General features: G+C 41.5%; 1 protein-coding gene across 1 annotated transcript in view; it reads left to right on the plus strand.

Annotated features, from left to right (window-relative positions):
* The window catches only part of MYO5A (myosin VA), a 94,278-nt gene that overhangs the window by 53,339 nt on the left and 30,257 nt on the right, over positions 1-10,682 (plus strand). Inside the window, exons 15-20 of the mRNA XM_035899544.1 lie at positions 2,506-2,667; positions 4,682-4,779; positions 5,459-5,545; positions 5,644-5,752; positions 7,202-7,413; positions 8,370-8,526. Coding sequence (XP_035755437.1) covers positions 2,506-2,667; positions 4,682-4,779; positions 5,459-5,545; positions 5,644-5,752; positions 7,202-7,413; positions 8,370-8,526 — 825 coding nt within the window. The remainder of the gene's footprint in view (positions 1-2,505; positions 2,668-4,681; positions 4,780-5,458; positions 5,546-5,643; positions 5,753-7,201; positions 7,414-8,369; positions 8,527-10,682) is intronic.

Raw genomic sequence — 10,682 nt, forward strand, 5'->3', positions numbered from 1 at the left:
TGTTGTAGCTGCTGCTCTGCCACGGCGTGGCGGGGCACTGTGCGGGGCCTAGGTGCAGGGGCGCCCCGAGGGATGCAGTCCTGTGAGTAAGGGACGATGGGGACATAGCTGCCGTAAGAGCATGACAACAGCTTGGGCAGGCTCAGTAGGCTGAGTCAATTCAGTCTAAACACTAAGAACTACCATGGTTTTCCCCAGTGGTAAATTTTACCAAAACCAGTATTTAAAAAAAAAAAAAAATTAAACTGTGAAGAAAATAGATTTTCAAAAGCAGGCACTCTTCATTAGTAATTGTAGTGGGATTGCATTTCTGATTTTTATGTTTTTGTTGTTGCTGTTTTCTGGGTTTGCTGTGCACATTGAACAGAAGGTAATTCTAAATTGAATGCATCATCTGTCATCCTGCCCATGCCCACTCTCACATACAGCTCGAATGCTTCTTTGCTCTCCGAAGTGCATGACACACGCGGCTCTTGGCAGGCACCGTAGTGTTTAGCTGTTTATTTTGGCCTTCTCTATAAATCCACCCACAGGACCTCTTTGAACTAGTTCAGTTTCCATGCATGTATCATGAAAGAAATACGACAGTCCTCAGCTTTTATGCTTGCTACTGGCATGTTGTTAAAATCTTCTGTTGTGGCTCTGTATTGAAAGAAATAATCTGTAAGATTGTTAGCAGCATGTCTGTTAAGTCGTCTGAAAAAATTACAGGGAAAAAATGCTTGCTTGCTTGTTTTCTACCATGTGAATTATCTGCTCTTTGATCAGTGTTTTCCCTCTCTTTGAACACTTTTGGTGTTCTGTGAAACAAAGAAAATTGGTAAGATACTAAACCCCAAAACCATACGAGAACATCAATGTCCCCACAGTGTGGATCCTCTCAGCAATGCTCTCCTGTTGTTGACCTCTGCTGCAGGAGGCCATACATTGCTCCTTTCTTCTGCGGGCAGTAACTGAGGCAGTGTCTATGGAAATGGCACCTTTGAAATGCGTACGCCCATCTTTACAGGCAGATTTTCCCAGGGCTGGAAAAAGGGAATGAGATTTACGTACTGATAGCTTAGAGCTCATCCTTCTGCAATCCAGACACTGGGGACCCTCTTCCCACCCTCACCTCTGGTGTGTGAGAGCATCAGGAGTTTCAGACAAAGCATATTGCATTCCAGTATGTTTCTGTATGGGATGGAAAGACTTGGCGCTGTAGCTCAGATGCCTGTGCATACTGACTCACTCCATCTGACTGCGGACAGCTGAATGAGGTGGTGGTGGCCCAATCATCCTGAACTCTGTGTTGAGTCAGTGGAAGGAGACGGGCTAAATCACCCTCTGGAAATGTCATTCTTCCACCAGCTACCGAGGTCATCTAAGGTGATCGTACTCCTAATCTGTCAGACTCAGGTGAGATAAAGCTAAGCTCCTTTTTTAGTTCAGGAATTTAGGATACCTTTGTAGCATTCATAGTCATTATATTATGCTGAAGTGCTGTGCTGGATGCTACTGAGGAACATTTGATCCCTTCTGCTAGCCCATCTGGCACAACCATAGAGCACAAGTACCATTTTGTTGCGCAGCATGTTTCATTGGATATCGTGCATGCTCACCAAGTTTTATAAGGCAAAACCAATTTTTTTATTTTTTAGGTTGTACTTAGCCCAAGCACTTTCTAGTACTGAAAATTGAATGCTCCTATCTCTTGGGAGAAAATGCACAGATGCTAGATAAAAGATAAAAGATTATTCATTGACAGGTAGAGAAGTTCAGATTTTCTTACTCTTACAATGCTTCTGAAGTGCTATAGTTGTCAGTAGAAAGACCCGGTGGTGTTATTTTTAGTTGTAAGTTACTTCAAAGCAGCTATTATTTATGGGAGTATTTTGTAGCCATTAGAGAAAGGGAACTGGAAGCCCTGTGTGATAGTTGGAAAGCCGTTTCAGGTGTTTCCTCCACTCCCTGCGAGTAGATCTTCAGTCAGATAAATTTGGCTAATGGTTTTTTTTTGGTTGATCATTCCTCTTTCAAGCTGATTATTTCAGTTTAGAGTGATAAAGCAGGAATATTCTTTGTTGGCCTGCTGGGTTATTCAGTGTCCTAGATAATTCTCAACCACAAAGGAGTCTGCACCACTGGAATGTGAGAGGAGCCTGTTGTTCCCTTCTTAGATCAAAGCAGCCATACATAGTTGCGATTGGTACTTATGAAACTGCTGTCAGTATCTAACAGTTTCTCATGGAAGCTATTGCTGGCTCTATGAAAAAAAACTCAAATCAGAATTTTATCTTCAGAAGGAGACTCACTGATCAAACCCACAAAAATTTTAGTATTAAATCATGGCCCACTCACTATACTACTAGCTTGAATGCTTTTCTGCATTTGTCCCCATGTGGAGTTCGACAAAAACCCAGTGCTTACAAAAACTGAGCCTGGATTCTAACTACCTGAAGCACAAATGGATGCAATCACTTGCTGGATTCTTACCCTCGGTATTTTTTTCTGCTGTTATACCAGTTTAAGCTGCTGCCAGAGTTATTCCAGGATGAGGAGAAGGTCCTCAGTCCCACGTCAGCAACCCCTTCAGGGCGCGTGCCTTTGTCTCGAACAGCTGTAAAACCAGCCAAGGCTAGGCCAGGCCAAGCCAGCAAGGAGCATAAGAAAACTGTGGGACATCAGGTGAGTGTGAAGATGCAGCTCTATTAAATAATCTCTACCTCCTTAGGTACATAGGTCTCAAGGTGCTGGTGCTTCTTGGGATCCCTTGTGATTTTGAGACAGGTGCAGCTGATTGTGACTTACAGTTTGGAACAAATATACCCTAATTTCTAATACATTTTGGGCCGCAATTTCAGGGAGCTCAGTTCTTATTGTGGTGCCAAAACCAAAACTCAGGTTTTTCAAAATAGATTTAACATACTAGATACTGAGAAGCTTTGAAAATATTATACTGAGTCTTTTTGATCATGTACCACATCGTCTGACTCAAAAGTGGGAGTTCAGTCCCCAGAAAACTTGATTCCAATTATCAATGGGCTGAACATAAAATACCCATGTATATGTGCCAGAATTAAATTAAAAGTATGCAGATCAGTATGGCTGGAGAACTCACTTCTTTGTTACTTTCCACTCAACAGATTTAATAGGTGTTTTCTCAAGATGGTTATGTCCCCAGTCAGTGCTTTATATATGACAGATTGTCCCTTGGACTATACATAGAAGCCAAGGGGAACTTTTTTGACAGTTTAATACTCTGGTTTTACCTACTTGCCAGTCTATACCACTTCGCTAGTGAGTAGTGGCATTCTTCTTTTGCCTGGGGCTTCCAGGAGGTCTGTGTGGATAACTCTCTTTATATTACTGTAGATCAGCCTGGAATATAAATTAGCTCTCGGGGAGTATAAGTTCTTTGTATCAGGGTCCCCTGCCAATTCTTGAAGGGGAATTAACCACATCTCTCAGGTGCTCAGAGTTCTGATAAAATCACCAAAAACTCCTTGGCTTTGTCCACTGCCTTAGATGGTTGTTGATCCCCTAACAAAGATGTTAGCACAGTGCCTATGCAGTGTCATGAGCCAGTCACGCTGCTAAGTGAGAATCAGAGAATTCAGAGAATGTTTGATTTGGATATTCACAATTTCTCTATAACCTTCCCCAAGCAAGCTATGTCAAGCTAGGAACAGCTATTCATGTTACTGTACAGACTGCAGATCTGTTTGGGATGTGTTCCTGGTACAGGCTGCAAGTCCCGATCTTCTACAATTCATGCAAGAGAACCCTTGCCCAGTTGTCCTTTTGATTTGAACTTCATTTCTGATTTTGCGAACAGACAGTATCCTGAAGCTGGTAGAGGCCTAAGAGTTTTGTTGTCAGACTGAAACTCTTGAGTTGAAGTGTTAGGGGTACTCTCATACTACTCCTATCAATCAACCATGTATATTAGTATATGAATTTTAAAGAAAGCTAATACAAAAGTGATTTTTATCATATTCTGTGTAGAAATAAAAGTTGGCTTAGAATCTTGAGTTCAACAGAAAGAAGGAAATCCATACCAATACGTTTAAAACATCTAGGATGTGTTTTCATAGTTTTCTTTATCTCTTAGGGTATTCTGTGGTTAGAAGGATATACTGCAGTATGTTAGGTGTTTGTGGGCCTGGTACTTATTTAAAAGTAAAGATCCTAAAGCTCTTGATATTGGACTTTCAAAGTTCTCCTCGGTAGTTCTGACACTGGGATCGGTGGAGCTGAAGAAATTGGTACCGGTTTTTTACCACTCTGTTGATTTTAAATTTGATTTAAAATTTATTAAAAATTAAATAGCTATTTAGTAATATGCCATGAGGTTTAGTCATCAAGAGATCGATTAGACAAAGGTTAAGGTAGATGAGATATTCAGAAGCTGAAAATAACTCAGTCTATCCCATGTTTTTGTAGTTTATCACATGCTGATATGGGAACTTTACCCCTGCAAAGTCTAACATTTAGAAGTCTCACTGTAACAGAATTCACCCAAAGACAGTATCTGAAACTAAAATCTATTTCTATAACAAAAACAAGCTGGTGTTTATTACCAAAACCATTATTACAAATAAGCAAATACCCCTAGGTCCACTTCCTGAGGTTATCTCAAACATGACTGAGCTTATTGAGGCTATTCCCTGATATTCTTCCCTTTTTCTTTTTCAAAAAGTTTCGAAACTCTCTTCATCTGCTGATGGAAACCCTGAACGCTACAACTCCACACTACGTGCGCTGTATTAAGCCTAACGACTTCAAGTTTCCATTCACGTAAGCTGGTTCCTGTATGGTTCGTATAGCCTGCGCATGGGAGGGCATTGCCCAAGGCCTCGGAGGATCAAGGTTCTGCTAAACCTTGCTCCCTCAGGAGTGGAGTGGTGTGTCTCCTTTCTCCTGTTATGGACTCACTGTGCATGTGTACGTGTACTTGCAGTGGGAGATGTTTTGGGATGAATAGAGGGAGAAATACTTCTTAATGCTTTTTTTCTGTTTATGGTGATATATGAGAAAAAATAGTAGCGTTTTCATTGCTAGCCATTTTAAATGTGACTGGCAGTTTGCGCTCCTTGAGTTCATTTGACATTTGCTGGAATTTGTTTTTGCAGATTCCAGTGTCTTATTCCATATCTTTTTTTCATATGTGATGTTGCTTAGAGCTTTTCTCAAAAGTCTGTGTACACAAAGACTCCCCTGGCTATGGGGCAGGCCAGTGGGAAGCAGGACAGGATGAGCAGCTTGCAGCAGCCGACAGGCTCGGGCGATTCCCTGGTCAGGCTGTCCTCCATTATTGCTGAGTTGCAGAAGCACTAGCTGGACTTGTTAGCCACCCATCACATCCCACTCCTGCTCCCCCTCTGTGCCACTCCTGTCTTGGGTGCGCACAGGGCCAGAGGTCTCATGTAATGCAAAACCAGCCCCACACCCACAGGCTCTTTTTATTTCTATGTAGATTCGATGAAAAGCGGGCAGTGCAGCAGCTGAGAGCTTGTGGTGTCCTGGAGACCATCCGCATCAGTGCAGCTGGCTTCCCCTCCAGGTGTGTTTGTCACTTTTTAGATTGCTTTCAGGAGCAGTTCTTCTTTTTAAGAGAATTATTCATTGTTGGGACTGACACTATCTCTGTTTTTGGAACAGGTGGACATACCAAGAGTTCTTCAGCCGTTACCGTGTTCTGATGAAGCAGAGAGATGTCCTTAGTGACCGAAAGCAGACGTGTAAAAATGTCCTGGAGAAGCTGATTCTGGTACTAGACTTAGTGCTGAGAGCATCTGGAATCTGAAGGAGTAAAGATAGTGTCCCTTATTCCCTTAGTCACACTATTTTAGTACTTCTGCAAAGTACTAAACCACCAATATTAGCACAGGAACTGTAGAATTGCCCAGTGTATCACAGGAAAGACAGACAGTGATTTTAAGCGTGGGTTGGTTGAGGGTGAGCCTTACCGTGCTTAACGGCAAGATGCATTAACCACACCTTAAGTAAGGTATAGTTATCTGGAGGTTTTCTAATGTGTCTTTCACACTGGTCCTCTCAGCTCCTGTGCTGAAGTCAATCTTTTTCACTCGTTTCGTCCTCATGACATTGTCTCCATGCTTAGCACTGTGGCTGTCCTTGTACCTTGGCAGCCTCTTGCTTTGCCTCCTACCTCCAGTTGCAGCCCTACGTTCCCAGGCTATGCCATCCACACCACGGGCATTGCACCTGAACTGATGTGTTTCTTGGGATTTCTTAAGGACCAATGAACAGTGGAGGGCAGGCAGGCTCCAAAGAGGTGGTTCTAGCCAGTTCTCAGTAGAAGGTGGTAATTGAGACTTACTCAGAAGTAGCAGTTAGAAAGAGGAAGAGACAAAGTTTACTGAAGATAAAAAAGCAAGAAAGCTGACCTTGCTGAAGTGCAGTGGCAATGTTAGGATGTTTATGGAAACAAAAAAATAAATACTGTGCAGGCAGGTTGGGGCTTGGCTTTTTAAATTCCGTGTCACTGGGTGGACTTAACTAAAATCTTTTGGTTCATATGCATGTGTCTGTATTTATAGTGTTAACGTATAGTGTTAAATATATCCTAAGCTGTAGCTCTTTGACTGCTGTGCCTTTTAACTTAACATCAAGCAATCAACAAAATTAATTTTTTTCAATTTTTGTATATTCTCAGTTTTTCCCTCCAAGGAGTACTACAGCCTACAGAGATAGAGTATTATTCCTTTTATGTTTTAGTCCTGAAATTTCAGATGTGTTTGAGCAGCAGCAAGATGCTTAGTTCTGGCTTAGTCCCGATGCAGTAAACGATGCGTACATGTTGAAGCCCCAGCTGTTTTGTTTGTACTGTGTGATCTGGTTGTAGATGGACCATTCAGAGGACTCATCTATAATTTAAGCAGGAAATTGTACATGTCCATTGCCTCTATTGCTTCCACATCTCATTTATAATCTTTGTGGCATTCTTGTCTAAGCAAAAATCTGAACGTTACTCCTTTAGGCCATGCTTGTGGCCATATTGTATTAATTTGTTAACAGAATCATACATAGAAAACACTCTTCTCCACTACGTAATTTAAGTCTAGGTTTACTTGAAATATTACGCAGATAATTTTGCCTCTTTACTAACTGTACTTTCATTTAGCCCTTCATGTCTTTTTTTTAATCCATTAACATTTAATGCTGTAACTGATCCTCTTTTTACCTCTGAAAATAGGACAAGGATAAGTACCAGTTTGGTAAGACAAAAATATTTTTCCGGGCTGGTCAAGTAGCCTATCTGGAAAAAATAAGGGCAGATAAGTTGAGAGCTGCCTGTATCCGCATCCAAAAGACGATCCGAGGCTGGCTGATGCGAAAGAAGTACATGCGTATGAGGAAGGCTGCCATCACCATTCAGAGATATGTCAGAGGGTACCAAGCACGATGGTAAGCAATGCTCGTGGGAAAACCCACACTAGCCTCAATTCAGATCCCTTTAAGTAGGACATTTAAATGTGATACACTTGTTCTCTCCTTTCTGTACTGGCTGAGAGGAAACGATTTTCCAGGGAAGTGAAGGAAATTGAATATGAGTGTGTCTGTCCTGCCTGTTTTTGACCTTCCTGAGAGGACAGTAGCACCCTGGCTGTAGGATGCTTAGAACAGTATGTCATTAGCAGGAGAAGAGTACAAGTAGTACCGGGAGATATGTTGCAGGTGAGGTAAAGCAAGACTCTTGGCTGAGTCCTCATTGCCCAGTTTCCATGCGCCCTCCCAGCTGGGTCTGTCTGTCCTGCTGGAGAAGCCATTCGTCATCCGGGGTACAGCTGTGAGGGGAGATACATCAGTCAGTCATTTGTTTGGATTGACTTCTGAGGGATGGCTGTGGATGGGCCAGGAAAAGGGTAGGAGTACAGGTTGTATCATTCAAAGACAAGGTGGTTGTGAAGACTGTAAGAATCAACCTTTGGAAAGAGGCTTATGTCGAGATGCTTTGTAATTGTCTTGCTGAGAGGGCCAAGAACGAGCACACATTTTTTACAGGTTGAGGTTAGGAGAGGAGATCTGGAAGGTGGCATAGTGGAAATAGCTTTAAAGCTGGAGAAAAGGTGGTGAGAAATTAAGCTGAGTTTATCTTGTCAGTTCTATAGCACAGTTCTCAGGGGAAGTGAAAACATTTCCCTGTAAAACCTTGCAAGGTTTCTGGTAATTTGTCATTCTGTTGTACTGCCATTTGGTAGGATTAGCAAGTAATATGCCGTATCACTGACAACATCAGGAAAAAACTGAAGTAGAGAATGTAGCTCTTGAGAAAGAGGGTAAAGTTATAGGATGTAAAAAAAATAGTATTCAAGCACTGAAAAGTAATTACAAATATTATTTGTAATCTTTTTCTTGCTTAGCTATGCCAAGTTCCTGCGGAGAACACGGGCTGCCATCACTATTCAGAAGTTCCAGCGCATGTATGTGGTCCGCAAGAGATACCAATGCATGCGAGCTGCTACTATTGCTCTTCAGGCTCTCTTAAGAGGTTACATGGCCAGAAACAAGTACCAAATGGTAAGAAATCATCATGTTTTACTTCTTCACTCTAGCTTTATTTCCACATACTTTCAGGACGAAGCTGCTCTGTGGTATCCCCTTGGGAATCTGAAATGTTTGTGTGCTTGCTGTTACTCACAATGCACAAACAAAATAGCACAGCATGAATTGAAAGACAGCACCTGGAGATTAGAAAGATCTGATACTGCAGTGAATGAACTTGTCATTTTAGAGATACTCACCTTGTCATCTAATTTGGATGTACCTAGACTTCCAGTGCAGTCCATGGAGAATCTAACAGGGATTTACTGTATTTCTCTTGAGAAAACTTTTTCATTTGTTATTTAGAATGTCAAGGCACTTAAAATAAATAGTGAAAATGGCATGGTGTGAACATGCCTCCATGAGTCCACATCAGTATTGTTCACATCAATATACATATGTGATGCACGACTATTCCTATTCCATCCCTAATTTCAGTGATTCTGAAATGGCTGGTGGAGTATACTGCATGAGATTAATGTTAGCAAAGAGAGACCCACAAAAATAGGAGATTAAAATTTAAGCATGGGGATTTTTTTTGTGGTTTTTTTAATGTATTGATGTTGGTTTTGTTATAGAAAGAAATTGATATAACCTCCTCCTAGTGATATTGATAATATTTTCCTGATTACACTTGATAAAAAATAAAAATTCAATAGAGAAATTAGAATTTTCTCTTCTGTGATTACAGGGCTGGAAACAGAATTATGATTCAAATGGTTAGACTACAAAATGCCAACATGTTTCATGGCACTTTTGTCTACATGAATTGTTTTAACTAGGCTCAAAAGCCAGCCTATATTTCACTGAAAAGTTAGCCAGGAGAGTTCTGGCTTTTTACCAAGCAGGTAGATACTGAAGGCATATAACCAAAAACCAACTAATGCTTGTTCCACGTATTTCACTTTTATATTTGAAGTTTCTGTATATTTTTCATTTGTATTAAAATTGCCTACGCAGTCACATGTGAATGTGTCTATATTACAGTGTTCTAACATATACTAACCAGAAAGTGGAAACAAGTAATCCCCGATAAGAATTTCTCAGTAGTAAGATCCCTGTGCTTGACTTGGCTGTTCTTTTCTGCTGGTATCTACTTGCCTTTTTATTGGAATTCTCAGCATTTTCGTTATTACAAACCATATTTTATGTTGTGAGATTATGTAAGATATGTTTTTAACAGTGATCTAACAGATGTGCCAAAGTGAGACATGAGTCACAGCAATATGTGGACTAAAAGCCATCCTTAGGAAGATGGGAGGGGATTCTGTATGCCTGAAGTTAGTCGTGTGAGTGATACACATGGCATCTGTCCTGTAGCACAGAGTTTTATAAACCTGTTCTATTCCCTCTTAATAGAGATGGCAGATTTCTGGAGGGGTCCCCCTAAGGGGTGGTCAGACTTGCCTGTCAGGGAGTATCCCCCTCGAGCAGTGAATTGTTCACTGCAGTAAAACATGAAGTTCTGGCAAGTGCACCTGCGGTGTGCTGTGTGTACGTTGTCCTCCTAAGGTGGAATTTTATTAAAGCTGAGATACAGGGATGGCCAGAGAGAGAAGCAGAGGCTCTGCATGCTATGGGCATGTAAACATGCTTGTTCTGAAGTTCATGATGACTGCAGATGAGTGAAACCAAAAGGTTGCCCCATGACAGCACACTTGGGCTGAGCCGTGACTCTGTAAGTAATGCCCGGTACACATGTTGTTCGTTAGGGTTGTGAAAGGTACCTGTTGTTGTCATTTGAAGAGAGGGCATGTGTTGCAGTCACGTGACTATTACAAGGAATTTAAAATGGTTGAATCATCTATTTCACACATCCTGGGAAAAGCTTCTGTCCAAGACATTGCGATGCGCTTGTCAGCTTCACAAGGAGTTTAGTTCCTCCGTAGCTTTTACATAAGCTTCCCTGGGAAATACCTGGTAAATTAAGTAACTTTTCTGATACACTCACCTTACGTCGGAGTGGCCTGATTCTTCACTGGATTGCATGGGTGTGAGAATTCACTGGCAGATGAGGCCCATCCCTGCACGATGGAGGTATTTTATGGGACTTGTTGCTTTCAAACTTGAGGTGACAATGTTGTTGAAAGCTAGTTGTATTCGAGCTGTTCAGGCACCCGCGGGTAACCTGA

Source organism: Egretta garzetta, unplaced genomic scaffold (genome assembly GCF_000687185.1).
Source record: "Egretta garzetta isolate BGI_Z169 unplaced genomic scaffold, ASM68718v1 scaffold287, whole genome shotgun sequence".
In the NCBI taxonomy this organism is placed as follows: Eukaryota; Metazoa; Chordata; class Aves; order Pelecaniformes; family Ardeidae; genus Egretta; species Egretta garzetta.